This window comes from Gymnodraco acuticeps, unplaced genomic scaffold, assembly GCF_902827175.1.
Source record: "Gymnodraco acuticeps unplaced genomic scaffold, fGymAcu1.1, whole genome shotgun sequence".
Lineage (NCBI taxonomy): Eukaryota > Metazoa > Chordata > Actinopteri > Perciformes > Bathydraconidae > Gymnodraco > Gymnodraco acuticeps.
In genome coordinates this window covers 62,751-86,626 of record NW_022990364.1, presented here as the reverse complement: position 1 = coordinate 86,626, position 23,876 = coordinate 62,751, and the positions used below count along the sequence as shown (strand labels likewise).

Here is a 23,876-nt window from a genome sequence, read left to right as displayed (position 1 = left end):
TGTTGAACACAAATACCTGTACTTTCTACTTCTTACATGTTGAACACAAATACCTGTACTTTCTACTTCTTACATGTTGAACACAAATACCTGTACTTTCTACTTCTTACATGTTGAACACAAATACCTGTACTTTCTACTTCTTACATGTTGAACCCAAATACCTGTACTTTCTACTTCTCACATGTTGAACACAAATACCTGTACTTTCTACTTCTTACATTTTGAACCCAAATACCTGTACTTTCTACTTCTTACATGTTGAACCCAAATACCTGTACTTTCTACTTCTTACATGTTGAACCCAAATACCTGTACTTTCTACTTCTTACATGTTGAACTCAAATACCTGTACTTTCTACTTCTCTCATTTCCCAAACAGCTGGTTCCTTTAGTCTGAATGTATGTTTGGTGGCGTGATCATTATTATTTAGAGTCATTGCGTGCCTATTGATTTGAACACGATCCGTGTATCCATCATTTCCTGGTCTTCTCTAAAGAAGAGGGACCAATGAAAACGTTGTCATGTTGCCGTTGTTCAGCATGGAAACATTCATTAGCTAACAATGACATTATTGTTCTATTAATATAAAGGGAGGTCAGGTACTCTTTAAAACAGCTGCTAGTTATGGGTACTTTTTACTGAAGTACATTTCAAAGAAGTTTAGTCAGTACTTCTACTTTCACCAGAGTATTTTCAAACACGAGTATCTGTACTTCTGCTTGATTAAAGGATGTGTGTACCTTTGCCATCTCTGTCGTTACACATCCTGTCTTGGTCATTCAAGGATACAGCTCTTGTACGATTCTCTCTCCAAGACAGGCTAAAATAAGATGACAGCTGAGAGGATGTGAGTTTGAGAGAAGCTGAAAAGGTCGTGGGGTGCATGTCACTCCGAACCAACGACTGCCTGCGTGTCACTGCTCGCTTTCAGACGATGTGTCGGTTTCTCTGCTTGTGTTACTGGCTGCAAAACATGTGATTACACTGACCGCTACTGACAACCACAAAGAGATGGAAAAGATAGAAGGCTGGGGTCAGAGAGAGATGGAGAAAAACACACAAAGAGATGAGAAGCTATCGTATGTAGATAACAAGCGGAGATTTCAGTAGAAGTATTTTGACTAAGACACAAGAGAAGACAAAACAAAGATGAGGAGACAAGGGAAGGGGAGACAAAACAAGAGAAGAGGAGACCGAGATGAGTAGAAGTAACTAGAAAAGAGGAGAGGAGGGAAGAGGAGATTAAAGGATATGAGATGTGAGCAGTAATGGAGAAAAGGAAATGAGATGGAAAAAGATGAAATAGTAAAAGAGAAGGAGAGGACAGGAGATAGGAAAGGGAAGAAGTAAATAGTTAAGGAGAAGAAGATATAGGAAAGGTGAGAGGATCACTACACAGGGTGCAAGTATACAGGGAATATATCTAAGAGAGAGATGGAGAAAAAAACACAAAGAGAGAGATGAGATTCTATCATATGTAGATAACAAGCAGAGATTTCATCAGAAGTATTTTGACTAAGAGCAAAATCAGGAATGTTTTTTTGACAAATGCTGTAATAGTTTTCAAGTATGGCACCATAGACACCCTTTGAGTGGAAACGTCATGGTAACGGTACGGTGTTAGCTAGGGAATACAAAAGAAAGTCACACAATGACAATGTAGTCTTGCTATGTTGTTGGGTGCTAATCTTACTAGTAATGGCTCAAACTTAATGTTAATGCATAGCTGTTGAACATTGATTACAACTATGGTTCAACAAAATAATAATAAGACACAAGGACTGGAAAGAAGTGATCAACAAAATGCTAGTGTCTGTAAGGCACACTTGATATCAGATGAGGTTTAATCAATAAGGTTAGTTAAGATGAATAAGTGTGTGTGTGTGTGTGTGTGTGTGTGTGTGTGTGTGTGTGTGTGTGTGTGTGTGTATATGTGTGGCCTAGCATTACTATACTTGTGGGGACCTAAATCTGTTTACAGTCACGTGTGGGGACTCGCCTCCCTTATGGGGACAAAATGGAGGTCCCCATGAGGGGAATCATTCATTTGAGGGTGAAGACTTGGTTAGGGTTAGGCATGTGTTGGTTATGGTTAAGGTTAGGATAAGTCTCCAGGATATGCATGTAAGTCAATGTAATGTCCCCTGAAGTGATGTATACATGGTATGTGTGTGTGTGTGTGTGTGTGTGTGTGTGTGTGTGTGTGTGTGTGTGTGTGTGTGTGTGTGTGTGTGTGTGTGTGTGTGTGTGTGTGTGTGTGTGTGTGTGTGTGTGTGTGTGTGTGTGTGTGTGCGTAATGTTGGAAAAAGTTCTAAATAGAATAACGTCATGTTCGTGTTTAATGTCTGTTGTAGGTATTGATATTTTAACTTATCTGAAATTGAGAAACTAAGATGAATAAGGTTTTTGGGGATTTCTCTTGTGATTAGCGAGTAAGCTACCTTTGTTGGCTGTTAGTTACTGTTACTGTGTAAGTGTCCTCTCAATTTCTACAGTTACTATAAATGCAATAGTTATAGACATCTAAAGATTTATATGTATTCTACAAAAATGGAAAGCTATCTAATTTGTACGCTTGATCGCTAACGGGAAAAGTGTGTGGTTTGACGTCCATAAACCATCCCCGTCCATAAAGCAGTTTATACTCCAACAGAAGATGTTTCATAAAGATGGAAAAAGTGCGAAACAGCTAATTAGCTAGGATATCTTTCTTCATTTTTGACCCACCAGCACTGTCAAGACAGCCTGCAGGAGGTCAAAGGGGCAGATTTGCATGTTGGAGTTCACCCCAGTTGAACCAAATATCACATTTAAACACTGAGTCTGACTCTGCACAGTCAGCTCAAGCCCCTGCTTTGACGTTTAAGTTTAGAAATCCCAAATGAACCCACGTTGAGTCTAAGATCTTTGACTCTGGCGTTGTATAATCAGCAGGAATACATAGCCAAAAGCAAACGATGCAGAAAGAAAGAGATTGGCAAAGATGTATTTTTTGTAGACCAAAGATAGAAAGTCAGTCACTGTGCACGGGTTGATTCTTGTTTACAGATGAACAGATTGATGCAGTTAGTGTGTTTGTGGGCGAGAACAGCAATCGTTTTGGGAACTTTGATGGAGGAAATTCCTCCACAGCCGACAGCATTTTATTGTGCTTTCATATCGCTGCACTCGTCTGCCCTCATAAAGAAGCCGCCGCTGCCACTGATTGCTTGTTTGTGCTGCGAGAGCTACCAGATGCAGTGTGTGTGTGTCTCTCTCTCTGTGTGTGTGTCAAAGTGTGTGTGTCAAAGTGTGTGTGTGTGTGTGTGTGTGTGTGTGTGTGTGTGTGTGTGTGTGTGTGTGTGTGTGTGTGTGTGTGTGTGAGAGATTCCTGACAGGAGTAGGTGGGTGCTGGGTTCATGCCATGCAGGTCAGTTTGTTAGATTTGGCACAGCAGGAGAGCAGTGGGGCACCAAAGTAAACTGCACATACAACGAAAATAGTTGGATAGTGCTCTTATGAGAAATAGTGGAAGATTGAACAGAAACACACAGAAACACATGTGCTACATCTCCTGATTTGACCCCAATTATTAACACATTTAAGACCTAATTAATTAGTGGAGGTTAAAGATTTAACTGCTCGAGCCTTGAAGCCAAGCACTTAAAAATGTTGGTTGTTGCAGGAAGTGGTGGAAGAAGAACTGAGATCTTTGACGAAAATAGAAAAGTTTTTGGCAACAAATTATATTTCAGAGGAATATGTATCTATACAAACTCGTTAGCTTGTTAGCTCAGGTTAACTGCTAGCAGGACAATGTGTTCACACAGTTTATTTAACACTAGAACCGCCAGGGGTTGCTGTATACCTAAAACCGCCAATGGGTAAAATGTACCTGCTATTAGAATGCATTGATTTTCAAGGTACAATGTTCTTTTATTTATCATACTAGAACAAAGGGTTAAGAGTGAGTTTTGATCGCACAGTGATGAAACTTATAACAATAGAATCTGTGGACTCTCAGCTTTTCATATGTTTATACATCATGCCGATTGCATGAAGTATAAAAGACTGAGTTATGTGCAAAGTGTCTCTCTATCTCTCTATCTATCTATTTGTAACTATCGATCTATCTATAACTATCTATCTCTCTCTATCCCTCTATCTATCTATCTCTCTATCTATAAGGAACCGCAGTGAACAACAGGCGTTGCTATAGCAACACGTCATGTTTATGTTTTCGCACAAGATCAATAGTGCGAAGATCACTGCATTATCTATAAGGTAAATATTACCCGCTGGCGCTGATGGGTGTAAATGGCAATTTCTTGGGCCATTTTTTCAATCTGACTTCATATTGACAATTTTTAACAACAGAGGTGCTACATAACATAACATACTTTCAGGAAAATTCACGGACTGGGAGAATTGAATATTGTATTGAAAAAAAGTTACATACAATCAAAAAACAGCTGCAGGTAAAATGTACCCGTTGGCGGTTCTAGTGTTAAAAGAAATATGTGTATCCTCCAGTGTGGAGCAGTTTTTACTCCAAAAGATGAGGTTACATAAGATATTTTACGACTAAGTAAAGTAGTAAAGGTTTTGGCCTTAAATTAAAGTACAAAAAGTAAAAGGACTACTTGTGCTTTATGGTCTATTTCTGAATCATATTTAATAACAGGATAGTGATTCATTCTTATTTGAATTACTTTGCATACTGCATCATGTTATTTTCACCTGTAAATATATATGTAAATGTATTAGTTGATTTTAGAGGGAAATTAAGCTATTAGCTGTCTGTTAGCTTGTTAGCTTAGCTTGGATGCTAATGGAAAATGTTTTCGTATATATTGGAACATATAATTATATATTAATGATTATTTATTGATGATTTATATTTTGTATAAACTAATAATCTGAATCTGAAAAGTAACTTAAACTGTCAAATTAAACTAGTCAAGTATTAAAGTACTTCCATAATGTAGTGGAGTAAAAGCTTAAAGGGAAAAATGCACTTTTTGATGTATTTTATACATAAATACGTCACGTGTCCCCGGTGCGTCAGGGAACTCATGCAGCGTCAGAAAATAAAACCCTCTCTCTTTTCCTCCGTACCCAAATCTTTTAAAACGGGTACAACGAGCGGATACAGATTTGCTGCCGATATGACGTAATTTCGGATGGTGGACCCACAGAGAGTTGCTATCAGAAACAATGCCTGACGTGTTGTGGACGTAATCTCGTCTTTGTTTACATTAGCAAGCCTCGCTAACACTCAGAGCTATAACCTGTACTGGAGAGCACATGTGTTTTTAAAAAGCAGGAAATAAAAAAAGGAACTCACCTTGTGATAAACCCGCAAGAGAAAAAGCATTTGAGCTCCATACTGTTTCAGAAATAATCTTTGATGTGGTTTAAACAGGATGGGGTTTTATCACAGCAAAATGTAACTTTATCTCCGGTAGAATTCTGATCAGGCATTAGCTCCGCCTCCTTTAAAAAAAAAATGGTATTCTAAGGACCCAAGATCCGCGTTTTTCTAACAGGGCTGCAAAAGAGGGGTATGAGGGATTTCTAAAATGCATGATCTGTTTGTATTTTGAGCAAAACACATCATAGACATGTTTTTATATATTTGTATATATCTGAGACCCATAATATATGCCTTAAAATAGCATGATAGGAGCACTTTAAAGTACAATTAAATGGAAATACTCAGCAATATATATTTAAATGTACAATGTAAATTACATTTCACCACTGATTGCAGGTTTACAGATTTATCAAAACTCTGCTTCAAGTAGAACAATCTTGTGAAATCTCTTGAGGATTAAACTGTAAATTATGCAGGACTCCACCTGATGCCATACGTTCCTCCTCGGGAAGCAAACTCTTTCCTAATTGGAATTATAGTGTACTTATGTGATCGCTCTGTAATAACAGGTTGGCTGCAGGAGCGAGAGATTAAATGAAATGGAGGGAAGGAGGTGAGACACTATGCAGGGTTTATTCTTGGCAGCTAGCTCGCTTGATTTGTTTGCAGAGACTCTGGACGAGGGGTGTTTAAATATGATGAGTCATTTGTGCCTCAAGAGCCAAAATCCAACTCAAACATCAGTGCTGCCAGAGGAATTAGCAAACCAGATATAATTCAACTCAGTCATGTAACAGCAGGAATTGCTTTAATTAAGTGGTCTCCAGTGTTGAACAGCTGTTCTTTATCATTAGCGACGTTAACATTTAAAACTAGCTGTGGTTATATTTTAGGAGCAGTGGAACATGTTGTTCATTTGTGGGATGATGGGTAAATTGGAAATATGAATGACTAAAAAACAAACACATTAAAAGCCATAGTTTAGTAAAAGAGAGTTTTGATACAGCATGGTAAATATAAAACGAATGATAGTTAGCTTAGCTTAGCCTAGCATACAGGCTGAAAACAGATGGAGATACCTAACAAGGCAAGGCAAGTTTATTTATATAGCACCTTACAACACAAGGCAATTCAAGGTGCTTTACAAAAATGAAAGACATTCAGACAAAGGCATTTAAAAACAGTAAAAGATAATAAAAGAAACATTAAAAGAAAAAATACATGAATAAAAAGTTACAGTGCAGTTTAAGATATGAATAGTTCACACAGAAGTTCCACTTTACTGATGAACACAACGGCTCAGTTTCAATTAAAAGCAGCGACAAAAAGAAAAGTCTTCAGCCTGGATTTAAAAGTAGGAAGAGTTGCAGCGGACCTGCAGGTTTCTGGGAGTTTGTTCCAGATATTTGGAGCATTATAACTGAACGCTGCTTCTCCATGTTTAGTTCTGACTCTGGGGACAGAAAGCTGACCAGTCCCTGAAGACCTGAGAGATCTGGATGGTTCATAATTTAGATAATTCAGCAGGAGGTCAGAAATGTATTTTAACAGAGAACATCACCAGGACGGAGCTGCCATCCATGGAGGACCTTTACTCCCAGCGGCTCAGGAAGAAATCCCTCAGGATTATAAAAGACCCCCATCACCCCAGCCACAAACTGTTCTGTCTGCTGCCGTCTGGCAGGCGTTACCGCAGCATCCGGACAAAAACAACCAGATTCAGAGACAGTTTCATCTCACAGGCCATAAGACTAAAATAATAATAAATAAAGGAACTGCTGAAACAATTTCATAACATTCATCTGCTACTTAGTAATTATTTATCTATTATCTAATATATCATTCCAGTAACTTGTATACAGTATAGACTCGTATTACACTATTCCACCTTTTTTTCTCTCACTTTTTTTAAAACTATTTTTCATTTTTGTATTACTTTTAATATACTTTAATATTGTCTGCTTATCTGTATTATTGTGTTGCATTGTTGGAGAAGCCTGTGACCTAAGATTTTCAACGACATAATTACACTGTAGCTATTTTGACAATAAAGAACCTTGAACCTTGAACCTTGAACCTGGCTCTGTTGTAAAAACTTCAGAGGTCTAGCTAGCATGCATTCTTACGTTCAATATGGTTAAGTTGCCAGGAGACTTAGTACAGTACAGCTAGTTGCTATCTATCAGTGAGTTTAGCCTAGCATGAGGACTGCAAACTAAAGGAAACACCTAGCCTCGCTCCGATCAAAGGCCACACAAAGGAGCAAAGATATTAGCAACATTTTGTCTTGTTTTTTCCTGCAGAGAGTTTTGGTGCAGCACGGTAGAGATGGAACTACTGACAGTTAGCTTAGCATAAAGACTGCAAACTGGCTCTGTTACAAATACTGCAGAGGTCTGGTTAGCATTTGCATGGTTAGTTAGCTCCTTGGTCAAGCCACATTAGAGTGGTATTGACCTTTGAACTTCAGGCAAGAAAGCACCAAAGTATGTCTTATAAAATGTTATATTATTCCTTTGGCAATAAATGCAATCCTGCAAATATGAGTTTTACAAGGCCAGCTTTGGGTTCAGAGCATAAGTTTTGTATGTCTTTGCTTTTTCCACTGTTGCCTTGTGTTTTTCAGATAAGCACTCTTGTTCTTGCCTCTGGTTTACAACCTTCCACTCGAATGTAACCGTCCTAAAACAAAGTTCAGGTCACAGCCTGTTGGAAATCCAATCCAATCCAACTTTATTTATATAGCACTTTAAAACCTTCAGACCAAAGTGCTGTACAGAGAGATAAGCTCACAAAACATAAAATAAATACCTTTAAAATAAAAGATACAAAACAAACCAGAATAAACGTAATAATTAAAAATAAAAAACAGGCATATAATATAATGTAAATGTTTCATCACTAACGTTTTTGTCCTGTATAATTTCTGTAGAACAGAGCATGCATGGAGGAAAGGCTAAGGGTTGATCGAGAGGTGAGGGATATTATATGAAGGAAAACAGAATTGAAGGGCAAATATCCCACAAAAAACTAAATGATTTTAGCTTCAAATTACTCCAGAAAAGGAAACATAGCTAGAAGGAAACACGGAGATCGTAAATCTTGCCAAGGCGGTTTGCATTAGATGAAAAACAAGTCTACATCGTGATTCGGATGTGCTCCAAAAATGAATTGGTTCTGCTTTGGTTGGGGTTGCACCCTTGCACCACATTTAATGAATACTGGGCCATCAGTTTTTCCATGATCTTGTTGACAAGCAAACAAAAAAACACACCAGAAAACACGACTTAATTTTCTCCATGTTCACGTGCAAATCACACACATTTGGATAAAATCACTCAATACCAAGCGAAGAAAGAAAACAGTCCATTTGTCCTGCAGGATGCCAGCGTTTTCAATCAATCAGCAGGATGACATGTTGACATTCATATGGTAAAATTCACAGCCGCAGGACAACAGGGCCATCAGAGGCTGAGAGAAGGAGGACACTTCTGAGTAATGTGTGACCAAAATCACCTCACTCACATGGTGTTTTCTGTCTGACAGTACAGTAGAGTTCCTAAAAAGTGAATCACAGTAAAGTGAAAGTTGTTGTTGTTATGTAATGTTTGTCCTGGTTCAGGTACACCTGCTCCACCACTGACGGATACAGCAGCCCCCCACACAGGTTAGAAAATATGTTATTGCAGACATTATTCAGATAGTTTACACGTTGGTGGTCATGGCCTCTTTATGAAAGGCTGGTACTTTCCAACACTCATTTTCATTCTCGCGCCAAAGGCTCAATATTTCCTTCCATATCCAGCACTAATTTTACAGACTCTTGCTATGATGATTTGTAGGCGTAATAGAGTGGTGCATTGATGATGTCATTTTGTTGACCCACCCTGAAGTTGGTATTGCACCGGGTCAATGGGACTTTTCCATTGGATTTTGGATTATTGCAGGAAAATAACATCTGTAGAAAACACCCGTTTAAAAAGCAGGATAATCTCCACATATTAACACCACTTTTTTTAATTGTTGAAACATGAATGCAATTTCCAGAAGTAAAAGGCTAATGTTGGGCTATGAAGGAACTACAGCACGGTCACATGACTTTACGTCACCACCGCTAAGCTAAAGGCGGCTAATGTTTGGCGCTGTCACTACCCGATCTGCACCCCTGCCCGATGTGCACTGCGCATGCGCGAGATGAATCGGCCTTATTTGACAACTACATACGGCAACTCTAATAGGACACTTGACACAGTGGCGTTTGGCAAAGCAGAAAAACAACACTCAAAAAACCAGACAATATTAATCTGAACGAGAGAGATGAGTTATTGTTATTACAACGTGACTTCACTATTATTTAACAACTCCTTTTATTGGGTCCTTTTATTGGGTTAAGTACATTGTCAGAATAAGTGAGAAATGGATTTAACTTCTGACAGCTATCATACATACTGAAGAAATATTGACTGTGAATGTATGCAATATGTATGGCATTCATAATTTATATCTAATTACATTAACTGTGAATTTCCTTCATTTTATTTCAAATAAAATAACAAAAGATTTTTGTATAGATATTTGAGACGTTTATGACTCGCGCATGCACGAGGCAAATCGGGCAGCCGTCTAGACGTCAAATGTCCTATTAGAGGCCGTATGGAAATGTCCAATATGGCGGACCATCTCGCACATGCGCACTGCAGATCGGGCAGGGGTGCAGATCGGGTAGTGACAGCCGTGATGATGTTTAGTCACATGTTAACAACCACCGCCGATATTGATCAACACCTGCTTCAGCTTTACCTCTCTCTAAGACTCAAAGAAGCTTCAGCCATTCAAAACGTTAAAAAGCTTGTGTTAACCACATACCTTATTTAAAGCATCTAACCAAAAACACATTCAAAAGACCATTGACTTCCAGATGAGGTAAAGGGAAGTGCTAAAATGCTATCTCGTTAGCCGGTTTCCGGACTCACTCCTGCACCTCTCTATTTTAAAGTTTTGTACTGCTGACTTCTTCCTTCTCTTAACGAGCCGATATTGATCAACACCTGCTTCAGTTTCTAAACTTAACTCCTCTTACCCCGGTTTTTCATTTATCAGTTATCTGGGCTTCTGGCGCTCTTCTGTGCTCATAAAATAAACAAGATTTTGGCGCTCTTCCATGCGTTCATAACATTTCTCAAGAGTTTTGTTGCACCGAAACTAACCGGTCAGAGCCGGACCCTAACCCCTGTGCCTCACTTCTGAAGAAGGTCATGTGAGGATAAAAGTGTCTGGGTGAAATAACAGCCATAAAGTTATTATATAAATATTATGATCCGCTTTCACTGAGTCACATTTCTGAACATAGCTGCCAAATATTCATTCATCGTTCATTCGTTTAACCCTTTCCGTGCCTGTTTGTTGACATGATGCCACTGTTTTTATGAAAGGAACACAACAAAAATGCGTTTTCTATATATGTATTCACGTTTTGTTTCAGTCTGAGATTTGTATGCATTTTTGTGCCACTCAGATCGAAAAAATATACCACCTATTTTCCTAACTTCATCCTTTTAAAAGTGATTTTGTTTTCACATTATATGGTGTTTTTTCTATTTTTAACAGTCCAGGATTTTTGTGTGTCAAATACGTTTTTTTATTAATTAATGTTTAATTTAGATTTGACCTTGATGATGATGATGTTCCCTTTCTAAAAGTGCAAAACTAAGAACTTATTTTCCATGTTCATCAGTCCTAATCATCAGTACCTTCTATCCATTTATTTCACCGTTGTTTTAGATGAATCAACAGGAAAGTGTCCCGATCTGGTGGAAAAATGAATATACAATTTTAATGTCTTATATAACAGAAGCCTTGATGTTATGCTGTGATGACGGCAGTGTCAAAGTGGGTGCAATCAGGGGCGCCGTAAGGGGGTGAAAAGTTAGGACGATTCTAAGGGGCCGTGACTGACAGGGGCCCAAACTATTTTAGAACATTAAGAAAAACATTTTTAAATAACCAATGTGATATCTTTTCATGGGGCCCGAAATCCCTGGTGGCGCCCCTGGTTGCAATGGGTTTAAATGAGGAATTCGCCTTAAGGATTTAAGTATTTGGGCTAACCGTTTTATTATAGACTCAATATGGGAGGTTCAACCGACAACATTTGAGACTCTACCCCCTTGCCAAAATGCCAATATGCATGCACCAATAATAGCCAAAATGAGCCAAACGTTTAAAAGCGAAGTTAGTGAAGCAGAAGTGTTTACTGCATCAGAGGCAAACTGGAAAGGAGGTCAAGAGAGGACAACAGCAGAAAAACGACTTAAGAGAGTTCATAAACAAGTGAGGAAATTGGGAGGAGACGGGTGAATAATATCTACTCGACTCTGTCTTTCCATGCAATCACCCACTCCACCTTTTTCTCATTCACCCTTTTCCTCTTGCCTGTGTCTACGTTTAGAAACAAGCTTAAGAAAAGTCTTTAAAAATCTAAACAAAAAACAGACCCTTTTGCTTTCCCTCCTTTGTGTTGGTATCTGCTCGAGGAAATTAGACATTTAATATCTGCACCAGAGGACCAAACCGCTGCTCAGTGGTTTTTCACTTTACAGCCTAATAACACCACATCACTGCCGCCACAACATGTGCTTTCTCTCTTTCTGAAATCCTGAATTCCCCCCTCTCAGTCTTATCTGTCGGCCGGGGTTTATCTGATCTTCATGTCTCGATGTTTATCCGTCTGTCTGCTGATTCCTGGCATATCCCACGACCTTATCCCGGTTTGTTTACTGTTGGCTAGGGTCTGCTTCCACACAGCTATTCACAGAAACTCCACCTGAGCCAAATGTGATGTGGTGTTGTTATGTAAGTCTCAGATATACACCATGAGGTTTGCTAAGCAGTGTCATTTGATGTGTACTAAAAACTTCTAACTTGATCTGGATTGTTTTGGCGTGCAGAGTTCAGAAATTCTCTCTAGTTTAAAAAGGCCAAAAAAACACTTCAAATCAATTTAAGTTTCAAGAAATCATGACCCAGGTATTTGAGATAATCTACAGGTTTCATACAGGAAGTACATTCTTTAACCGAACTACACCCACCTATCGTATTAGTGCAAAGAATGAAGCGTTCATCTACTTCTTTAGTAACTGCTCAGGAGGACAGCATTTATGTTTTTATCTTGGGCAATCAAAAACTTCTCATCAATGAATAGATGTATGTTTTCTTATGAGCTGGGACAAGGTTTGCAAACTGCGTGAGTCTGCTCAGCTAGCTAATGTTCAAGCTTAGCCGCGAAGGACGTCATTAATGTTTAAATCACAAGCCTCTTATCATCCTCTGTGTGGTCATACGGTTTGTAGCCATTCTTACCCTCTTTCTTAGTACATTCTGTCGGTATAACATGACATACATGTTGTATAAAACCTTATAACTTGTGCCCGCATGCGACGGGAAATAAATAACTTTTACAATCGTCCAGTTAAACTTTGACATGGCAAAGTATCTAGATGAATTAAAGTCCTAATTAGTCTGTCAAGTGACCCTACATATGAAATAACAAACTTTACATGAAAAAAAAGCACTTTTCGTTAGTGAATCGACTTCCCCTGATCAAAAATAGCCTTGTATGTACAGAGGTGGGAAGTAGTGGAGTACAAATACTTTATTCCTGTACTTAAGTGCATGTTTCTGGTATCAGTACTTTACTCCACTACTTATTTTTTTGACCACTTTTTACTTCTTACATGTTGAACACAAATACCTGTACTTTCTACTTCTTACATGTTGAACCCAAATACCTGTACTTTCTACTTCTTACATGTTGAACCCAAATACCTGTACTTTCTACTTCTTACATGTTGAACCCAAATACCTGTACTTTCTACTTCTTACATGTTGAACCCAAATACCTGTACTTTCTACTTCTTACATGTTGAACCCAAATACCTGTACTTTCTACTTCTCACATGTTGAACACAAATACCTGTACTTTCTACTTCTTACATGTTGAACACAAATACCTGTACTTTCTACTTCTCACATGTTGAACTCAAATACCTGTACTTTCTACTTCTTACATGTTGAACCCAAATACCTGTACTTTCTACTTCTTACATGTTGAACTCAAATACCTGTACTTTCTACTTCTTACATGTTGAACCCAAATACCTGTACTTTCTACTTCTCACATGTTGAACTCAAATACCTGTACTTTCTACTTCTTACATGTTGAACACAAATACCTGTACTTTCTACTTCTTACATGTTGAACTCAAATACCTGTACTTTCTACTTCTCACATGTTGAACACAAATACCTGTACTTTCTACTTCTTACATGTTGAACCCAAATACCTGTACTTTCTACTTCTCACATGTTGAACTCAAATACCTGTACTTTCTACTTCTTACATGTTGAACCCAAATACCTGTACTTTCTACTTCTTACATGTTGAACCCAAATACCTGTACTTTCTACTTCTTACATGTTGAACACAAATACCTGTACTTTCTACTTCTTACATGTTGAACCCAAATACCTGTACTTTCTACTTCTTACATGTTGAACTCAAATACCTGTACTTTCTACTTCTCACATGTTGAACACAAATACCTGTACTTTCTACTTCTCACATGTTGAACACAAATACCTGTACTTTCTACTTCTTACATGTTGAACACAAATACCTGTACTTTCTACTTCTTACATGTTGAACACAAATACCTGTACTTTCTACTTCTTACATGTTGAACACAAATACCTGAACTTTCTACTTCTTACATGTTGAACACAAATACCTGTACTTTCTACTTCTCTCATTTTCCAAACAGCTGGTTCCTTTAGTCTGAATGTGTGTTTGATGCGTGATCATTATTATTTAGAGTGCCTATTGATTTGAACACGATCCGTGTATCCATCATTTCCTGCTCTTCTCTAAAGAAGAGGGACCAATGGAAACGTTGTCATGTTGCCGTTGTTCAGCATGGAAACATTCATTAGCTAACAATGACATTATTGTTCTATTAACATAAAGGGAGGTCAGGTACTCTTTAAAACAGCTGCTAGTTATGGGTACTTTTTACTGAAGGACACTTCAAAGCCTCTTTACTTTGACTTGAGTAAAGAAGTTTAGTCAGTATTTCTAAACACGAGTATCTGTACTTCTACTTGAGTAAAGGATATGTGTACTTTTGCCATCTCTGCTTATGAATAACTTCTCAAACGTATGACATAAGCATGCGATATTTCCGGGTTCTGATCTGCTGTAAATGCTGATGTTTTAAACATATCAAGGTTGTGTGAGCACAAAACGCCTTGTTGCTTTCTACCTGCGTCGCTTTCGTCTCGTTCTCCCTTACTGGTAAGAGATAAATATGTATTTGAACTTTTATGATGAACTGTCTCTTCAACTTGTGTTCACTCTGCTTTGTGAACATCTACTAACTCATGTATGCATCGTTGTCAGAGTCACACCTGTGGGCCAGAGAGTGGGTTCAGTGTGGAGGGTCTTTCATATCATGGCAAACAGCAGTGAATATCTTCAGGTACCTGTTATAAAACCTCCCCTCACCCTCAACTCTGTCTCCCTGTTTACCCCCCTCTGCCTCCCCCTTTGAAGGCGTGGCAGTCGGGGAGAGAGTGAGCTAATACTCTGATTGAATGCTGGAAAAGAAGACTGATAGTATGAGAGAGCAGGGAAAAGGGCGAGGGCTAAAGGGGGAGGTGGGGAGAAATGAAAAGAAGAGAGGTGAGTATAAAAAGAGTTGCTGTGAAGAATTAGGACATATTCCTGGGGAGAAAATACACAGAGGGAGATTTTTCCAAGACGACATAATTATCTTTAACGGTGAGTACATTAAAGCCAGTATTCTTAACGCAGGGGAAAGGTAGAGGTTGTTCACGACTCATTTGATGAATTACCTGATTCGTTTAATTCATGTTTTCTTATTTATTGCTGCAACATGCAATCCTCAAACTAAAACATGCCTAAAGTACTAATTTGAATTTGTAAAAAGTTCTAAAATCTGAATCAAATTCAGATAGAGAAACATATAAGATACGTTTAAAGTAAAGTGTGCAATGAGAAATGTATAAAATAAACATATTTGCATATATTTAAGAAGTTAAAGTACAAGTTGAAATAAAAAAGAAAATACTTTCATCAACATAAAGTAAAGATGAGCAATACAAAATTAAATTAAAATTATTATATGAACATAAGAAGATACAATTAAAGATTAAAGAACAACATATTTCTATAAAACTAAAGAGTTAAAGTAAAAATGTGCAATGTACAACTCATAAAAACAATAAGTATTTAAATATGCAGCCTCAGGGTGTTCTGCGTGCCAGCATCATGCCTGTGGCTTTTTCCATTGAGGTGGGCACATTCTGCCTGCAGGGAATCAAACCCCACCAGGACCCCTGCTAAGACTCAGACAGGCATAAAAGCTCTGCAGACACTTAGGTCAGCACTACACACACACACACACACACACACACACACACACACACACACACACACACACACACACACACACACACACACACACACACACACACACACACACACACACACACACACACACAACAACAGACACACACGCACACACACACACACACACACACATACACATACACATACACATGCACACACACACACTAGTCTAGATGTTTTCTGCCAGTCTCTGTGAACTCTGTGTCTCTGTTTCTGTGCCCACTGTGAGTCTGTAAGCCAAGATATGCCTGCGTAGGTGCGTGTGTGTGTGCGTGTGTGTCTGTTGTTGTGTGCGTGTATGTGTGTGTGTGTGTCTGTTGGTGTGTGTTGGCAAGTGTTTATATATATAATGAAAGCTGCTATTGATGGCAAAAAGGAGGGCTGCTGCTGAAACAGAATCCCTTCCAAATCCCACAAACAGAAGATTGGTATGAAAGCTCTTTTTGCTATGCAGACATGCGAATACCCGTGTGTGTGTGTGTGTGTGTGTGTGTGTGTGTGTGTGTGTGTGTTGGTCTACTAAACACATCTGTTATATCTGTTTGTACAGATGTCAAACACCTTACTGTCAGTTTTGCATGTGATAGAGTGCAGATGTGTAGAAAACCTGCCTCGTATAAAATAATGACGTTGTTGCACAACAGCCAATCCTTCATAAATGAACAATTGCAATATGTTATTGGAGAGTTTAATTAATATTTGTAAACATCAGCTGCTCTCTCTTAAGCCCAGAAACCGGAGAAGAACACATTTTGCGATGTAGAAATTACATTTGGAGCTCCTAAAAATTTACTTTAAACTCAATTTAGCACTCATCTGAATTTACAGTGCTGATTTTAAACTACCTTCTTTCTCTTTTATTCATTGTATTTCCATTTTTATTCATTTTTTTGTGTGTTAATGCTTTTATTTTAATACCATTTTTATATATTTGTAACACATTTAATTGTATTTTATTTTTTTAACTAAATGCAGAAACCTACTTTTGGGATTTTTTGCACTCGACATCACAATGTCACTTATCTTATTGTGTGTTAATGCTTTTATTTCTATTTAATTTTAACATTTTAATTTGTATTATTATTGTACTTTTTATATGCATTCATATTTAATATTTTGTTGTTTGTATGTTAACGCTTATGTACGCACTTTGAATCACCTTTGTGTTCTACATTTGCTGTATAAAATAACCTTAAAACCTGTGTTACATAACATCGACCAATGAAAAAGCATATAGGAGTTACATAATGAGTAGTATAATTTAAGCTAACATTTATTCGGCAGTAGCCTACAACCCAAGCTCCAGGAGTGTGTGCATTGGTGCTCTGTAAAGCCCTTCTCCATATCCATGCACATCTGTTATTATACATATATATAACTCTGGTGTTTGCCATGTGAAGTCTGCATCAAATTGCCAGCGTGCCGGTCGTATGCACAAAACCTCAAATACAGATTTAGAAACGTTGCCACTTTCACACATCTGTGGTTCTTCACCGTTTACCCACATTTAAAAAAAAATCTGAGCCACTTTCTCTGTGTTATTTCTCCTTCTTTTCCTATCTAACGACGTCTCACTGAAACACCTCTTTGTTCTCGTTTCCAGCAGGTCTCAAGATGAAGAGCCTTCTCCAGTTTCTGGCAGTTTTTGCTGCAGTTTCTTTCTGCGTCTGCTATGGTACAGCTCCCCCCCCCCCCCCCCAAATATCTTCATTTTTCCATCATTCATAACATATTAAAAATCCCATTTATCATCATTTATGCTTAACCTCATTCCATGTTTTTCCCGTAGACTCTCATGAGAGCACAGAATCAGAAGAAGGTGATTAAATGTTGTCTGTCTGTTCATGGAAAAACATGCATGCAAAAAATACTTCACCGCCTGCTCTACTGTATATCTTAGTTTTTCAGGTGAGACACAACAGGTTTGTTTCAACCACTAATGAATTTTGAGAGTATTAAGCTTGCATGACATGCATTTCCAGAAAACACCCGAAGATTAGACGTTTATGTTTTTATGTGACTAACTTTTGTTTTAAATTCAACACAAAGTAGCATGAGATTATGCCTAATTTGTTTATATTATCATCGTTATTATTGTCAATTCAGAAAGCTCTTATTACAAAATCACCACCGCTAAGATAAAGGCGGCTAATGTTGTGCTATAAAGGAACTACAGCACGGTCACATGACTTCACGTCACCACCGCTAAGCTAAAGGTGGCTAATGTTGGGCTATAAAGGAACTACAGCACGGTCACATGACCTCACGTCACCACCGCTAAGCTAAAGGTGGCTAATGTTGTGCTATAAAGGAACTACAGCACGGTCACATGACCTCACGTCACCACCGCTAAGCTAAAGGTGGCTAATGTTGTGCTATAAAGGAACTACAGCACGGTCACATGACCTCACGTCACCACCGCTAAGCTAAAGGTGGCTAATGTTGTGCTATAAAGGAACTACAGCACGGTCACATGACTTCACGTCACCACCGCTAAGCTAAAGGCGGCTAATGTTGTGCTATAAAGGAACTACAGCACGGTCACATGACCTCACGTCACCACCGCTAAGCTAAAGGTGGCTAATGTTTGTGCTATAAAGGAACTACAGCACGGTCACATGACTTCACGTCACCACCGCTAAGCTAAAGGCGGCTAATGTTGTGCTATAAAGGAACTACAGCACGGTCACATGACTTCACGTCACCACCGCTAAGCTAAAGGCGGCTAATGTTGGGCGTGATGACGTTAAGTCGTCTCATTAAAACACTTGTTAGCAACCGCTGTTTTTTTAAACACGTAAAAGCTTAGAAAGTTTACCAGTGGGAAATGTACTGATGATTTTATGTCGTAGAACAAAACCTGAAAATCTCCTCCGCTTGTGTTAACCACAGACCTTATTTCGGGCAGCTAATCTAAAACGCATTAAACTCTATTAGTTTAAAGGGGCCCTGCCTGAAACGCCTCTGCTGGACTCCTGTGTTTACTTCCAGCACATAGTGACACTATGTAACACTTGCACATCTGTTGTACACAATGTACGTGATAGGCTAAGGGGCGGGACATCTCTAAGCGGTTGACCAATCACAACAGAGCCGGCCAGCTAACCAATCAGAGCAGACTGGGCTCTGGTTTCAGACAGAGGGTGAAAAGAGGTGCTGCAGCACAGGCAGTATGAGAAAAATAAAGAGCTTTTTGAACATTAAAGCATGGAGACATGTCCCAGTAGAGACACTACATATGATATGAACCTGAAAATAAGCAGAATATGACCTCTTTAATATTTAACATCCACCTGTAGTGTCTCTCCTCACTAACATCAGTTGCACGACGGGCATGCCTTACCTGATTAAAATGAGGATGTTTTGTCGAGTAAACATTTGTGGTTCCAGATGTGTTTGTGCCTCCGAACCAAGCCAACTCGTTCATCGCGCCGCAGCAGGGGAACGCATACAACCCACCGAGAGGGAACACCCATTACAACTTCGTGAGGTAGAAGACACAACCACAGCACACCAGCCTTCAGATTGAACTTGTGTAAAACCACACACCCGCAGAGACAGGCACACATTATGGTCGGCCATTAAGGGAAAACCTAATTAGACTATTAAACTTCTCCATGTGTGAGAATGCACGACTTGGAGAAGAAAGGCAACAAGAATGAAGCTGTTTCAGATTATAACCCTTCCTTTTTCACACCATTCTTCCCTTTAACTGTCTCTGGGTGTTTCTCAATGTCGAGGAAGGATGCTCCAGAGCCACTATTTCAAGCATGCTACGTCATCGCGTGCCGCCGAAGGACTGTTCCAATGTCCAGCATAGGCTACTTGGAATTATACCGAGGCCGGCGTACTTCGTAGCGAGAAATTTCGAGGCTGCACATGTGTATCCTCCGCGGTCTTAAAATCCCCACAATGCTTTGCGCACGGACCAATCTCCAAATCTTTGGCGGAAATAGCGCTCCATTTAAGCCGCAGCCTCTCATATGACGCACACCTGTTAGCCTGTTCCACCATTCTTTGTTTTCCGAGGCTAGGAAGGATTCTTGCCTCGCGCTTCTGAAGCAAGTGACTCGGAAGACATGTGCTACCAAGCAAGCATCCTCGACATTGAGAAACACCCTCTGTCTGCCTTTCCAAGTACTCTGGGTGTTTCTCAATCTTGAGTACACTTGCTTGGTAGCACATGTCTTCCGAGTGACTTGCTTCAGAAGCGAGGGAGAATCCTTCCTGGCATTTGGAAAACGAAGAGTGGAAAAGGCGAGCAAGTGTGCAGGTGTGCGTCATATGAGAGGCCCCGCCTTACATTTTCCGCCACAGATTTGGGGAAATTGGTCTGTGCGCAAAGCATTGTGGGGATTTTAAGACCGCGGAGTCTACACATGTGCAGCCTCGAAATGTCTCGCTATGAAGTATGCCGGGCTCGGTAGAATTCCAAGTATGCTGGACATTGGATCAGTCCTTCGGCGGCACTCGATGACGTAGTATGCTTGAAATAGTGGCTCTGGAGCAGCCTTCCTTGAGATTGAGAAACACCCTCTGTCTGCCTTTCCAAGTACTCTATATAGGCAAAGAAATTAGGTACTTGTACTTCAGTTGAGTATTTCCTGCATTATCCTAGTTTACACTTTTCCAAGTACATTTCGTTGACATATATTGTACTTTTTAAGTACTGCTACTTTATGTTAATTGCTACAGAATTATGTTAATTAGACAAAATATATATTATGATGATAATATTAATGGTAATAATAATTATACATTTAATAAATGAAAGTGCTTTTCTAAGAACTCAACGACACCCCTAAAAAAACAACAAACATACATACAGAAATACATTTAAAGAAATATCATAAAGTATAGAACGGAAAGCGGTAAGACGAGTTTAACGAGAAGAAGCAAGCTTGATTAATTATTTTGTTTTACTTTAACTTGTAATTGAGTATTTGTACACTGTATTGTTGCTCCTCTCACTGATCTCTGAGTGTTTCCCCCCCCCCCTCTCAGGAAGGTAAAGACTCTGGCAGAGAGGCGTGCAGAGACCTGCGAGGATTATTCTCCGTGCCGTTACTACGCCTACACACACGGCTTCCCGCAGGCCTACCAGAGGTTCATTTCTTATTTTGAAGTTACTTAACTGCATATCATTGTATTGTTATCTTTGATTTTCAGAGAAGGCAAAAGTCCACACATCCTTTACTCAAGTAGAAGTACAGATACTCGTGTTTAAAAATACTCTGGTAAAAGTAGAAGTACTGACTAAACTTCTTTACTCAAGTAAAAGTAAAGAGGCTTTGAAATGTACTTCAGTAAAAAGTACCCATAACTAGCAGCTGTTTTAAAGAGTACCTGACCTCCCTTTATATTAATAGAACAATAATGTCATTGTTAGCTAATGAATGTTTCCATGCTGAACAACGGCAACATGACAACGTTTCCATTGGTCCCTCTTCTTTAGAGAAGACCAGGAAATGATGGATACACGGATCGTGTTCAAATCAATAGGCACGCAATGACTCTAAATAATAATGACCACGCACCAAACACACATTCAGACTAAAGGAACCAGCTGTTTAGAAAATGTGAGAAGTAGAAAGTACAGGTATTTGTGTTCAACATGTAAGAAGTAGGAAGTACAGGTATTTGTGTTCAACATGTATGAAGTAGAAAGTACAGGTATTTGTGTTCAACATGTAAGAAGTAGGAAGTACAGGTATTTGTGTTCAACATGTAAGAAGTAGGAAGTACAGGTATTTGTGTTCAACATGTAAGAAGTAGAAAGTACAGGTATTTGTGTTCAACATGTGAGAAGTAGAAAGTACAGGTATTTGTGTTCAACATGTAAGAAGTAGAAAGTACAGGTATTTGTGTTCAACATGTAAGAAGTAGGAAGTACAGGTATTTGTGTTCAACATGTAAGAAGTAGAAAGTACAGGTATTTGTGTTCAACATGTGAGAAGTAGAAAGTACAGGTATTTGTGTTCAACATGTAAGAAGTAGGAAGTACAGGTATTTGTGTTCAACATGTAAGAAGTAGAAAGTACAGGTATTTGAGTTCAACATGTAAGAAGTAGAAAGTACAGGTATTTGTGTTCAACATGTAAGAAGTAGAAAGTACAGGTATTTGTGTTCAACATGTAAGAAGTAGAAAGTACAGGTATTTGTGTTCAACATGTAAGAAGTAGGAAGTACAGGTATTTGGGTTCAACATGTAAGAAGTAGAAAGTACAGGTATTTGTGTTCAACATGTAAGAAGTAGAAAGTACAGGTATTTGTGTTCAACATGTAAGAAGTAGAAAGTACAGGTATTTGGGTTCAACATGTAAGAAGTAGAAAGTACAGGTATTTGGGTTCAACATGTAAGAAGTAGAAAGTACAGGTATTTGTGTTCAACATGTAAGAAGTAGAAAGTACAGGTATTTGGGTTCAACATGTAAGAAGTAGAAAGTACAGGTATTTGAGTTCAACATGTAAGAAGTAGAAAGTACAGGTATTTGGGTTCAACATGTAAGAAGTAGAAAGTACAGGTATTTGTGTTCAACATGTAAGAAGTAGAAAGTACAGGTATTTGTGTTCAACATGTAAGAAGTAGAAAGTACAGGTATTTGGGTTCAACATGTAAGAAGTAGAAAGTACAGGTATTAGTGTTCAACATGTAAGAAGTAGAAAGTACAGGTATTTGGGTTCAACATGTAAGAAGTAGAAAGTACAGGTATTTGGGTTCAACATGTAAGAAGTAGAAAGTACAGGTATTTGGGTTCAACATGTGAGAAGTAGAAAGTACAGGTATTTGTGTTCAACATGTAAGAAGTAGAAAGTACAGGTATTTGGGTTCAACATGTAAGAAGTAGAAAGTACAGGTATTTGGGTTCAACATGTAAGAAGTAGAAAGTACAGGTATTTGGGTTCAACATGTAAGAAGTAGAAAGTACAGGTATTTGGGTTCAACATGTAAGAAGTAGAAAGTACAGGTATTTGGGTTCAACATGTAAGAAGTAGAAAGTAAAAAGTGGTCAGAAAAATAAGTAGTGGAGTAAAGTACTGATACCAGAAACATGTACTTAGGTACAGTAACAAAGTAGTTGTACTCCACTACTTCCCACCTCTGTTTATTTTTAATTGTATTAATCTGTGTGATTTTTTTACATTTTAATCTTTTATTAGAATTATGGCTTTTTCATTACTATTGTCTTTTTTTTCTTTTTCTGTTGTACCTATATGTTCACTTTGTTTTATGGGGTTTTATGTTGTTGCATCGACTCAGTTGTCTTGTGTCTTATCTGTCAGAGAGAAACCATTATTTATTTAATTTTGACCTCCTTGTGTCTATTAACCTGAGGGGAATTTCTTGTTTATTATTAACTTGTGATGTGTCATTTTGTAAAGCACTTTGAGCTGCATGTGTTGTATGAAAAGTTCTATATAAATAAAGCTTTATTATTATTATTTTAGGTACTTTGCACCCCGAAACGTGCCTCAGACAGCACCCAGGGCGCCGAGATACTGAACAGAAATCCTGCAGAATCACCATCAAACAGTCTGAGGAAGAACGGCGTGCCTTCGATCCACGAATCACAACTTTTATGTAATTGATGTGGTTGTTTTTGTGGCCTCTTCTAAATATCCCATCATTCCACACGTGTAGAAATCCTTTGTGTAATCTCAGGATAGTTTGTATCCACTATTATCACACCTTCACAGCATTTAAGAGCTTTATGGGAAGCACACGGAGGAAGTGTGTCGCTCGCTGTGCACTAACTGTTTCTCACATTATCCTTATTTATCCAGCACTGCTGTCAGTGAGTATCTCCATTGCTTTGAAATAAACAAATATCTAATTTAATTAATCTTGTTAAAGTGATTTATTTGCCACACGAGAGAGTGAACACATTTGGTCCAATTACTGTGACATTTCAGATGAAATTAGCTATTTTCCAAACTTGATGTGTGTTAAAGGGTGGACCTAGAATAGTGTTGATAAAAGTTAAAGGTCACCTATTATGTAAAATCCACTTCTTCATGTCTCTTCTACA

General features: G+C 38.5%; 1 protein-coding gene across 2 annotated transcripts; it reads left to right on the top strand.

Annotated features, from left to right (window-relative positions):
* Positions 1-15,017: 15,017 nt before the first annotated feature.
* Positions 15,018-23,686, top strand: mgp (matrix Gla protein). Of its 2 annotated transcripts, none has more exons than XM_034224230.1 (6): positions 15,018-15,195; positions 17,450-17,521; positions 17,636-17,665; positions 19,237-19,336; positions 20,851-20,952; positions 23,296-23,686. In XM_034224230.1, the coding sequence occupies exons 1-6, from the start codon at positions 15,033-15,035 to the stop codon at positions 23,348-23,350; spliced, it is 522 nt and encodes a 173-aa protein (XP_034080121.1). In that variant the 5' UTR covers positions 15,018-15,032; the 3' UTR covers positions 23,351-23,686. The 2 variants fall into 2 exon arrangements, with proteins under 2 accessions (XP_034080121.1, XP_034080122.1); XM_034224231.1 differs by having other exon boundaries at positions 15,117-15,195; positions 17,453-17,521.
* The last annotated feature ends 190 nt before the right edge of the window (positions 23,687-23,876 follow it).

Bases quoted from the DNA above. Each gene is read 5' to 3' on its own strand.
- mgp (XM_034224230.1), top strand. From the start codon at position 15,033: ATGAGAGAGCAGGGAAAAGGGCGAGGGCTAAAGGGGGAGGTGGGGAGA. The intron at 17,522-17,635 runs GTACAGCTCCCC...TTTTTCCCGTAG, and splicing joins TTCTTTCTGCGTCTGCTATG to ACTCTCATGAGAGCACAGAA. The intron at 20,953-23,295 runs GTTCATTTCTTA...TTATTATTTTAG, and splicing joins TTCCCGCAGGCCTACCAGAG to GTACTTTGCACCCCGAAACG.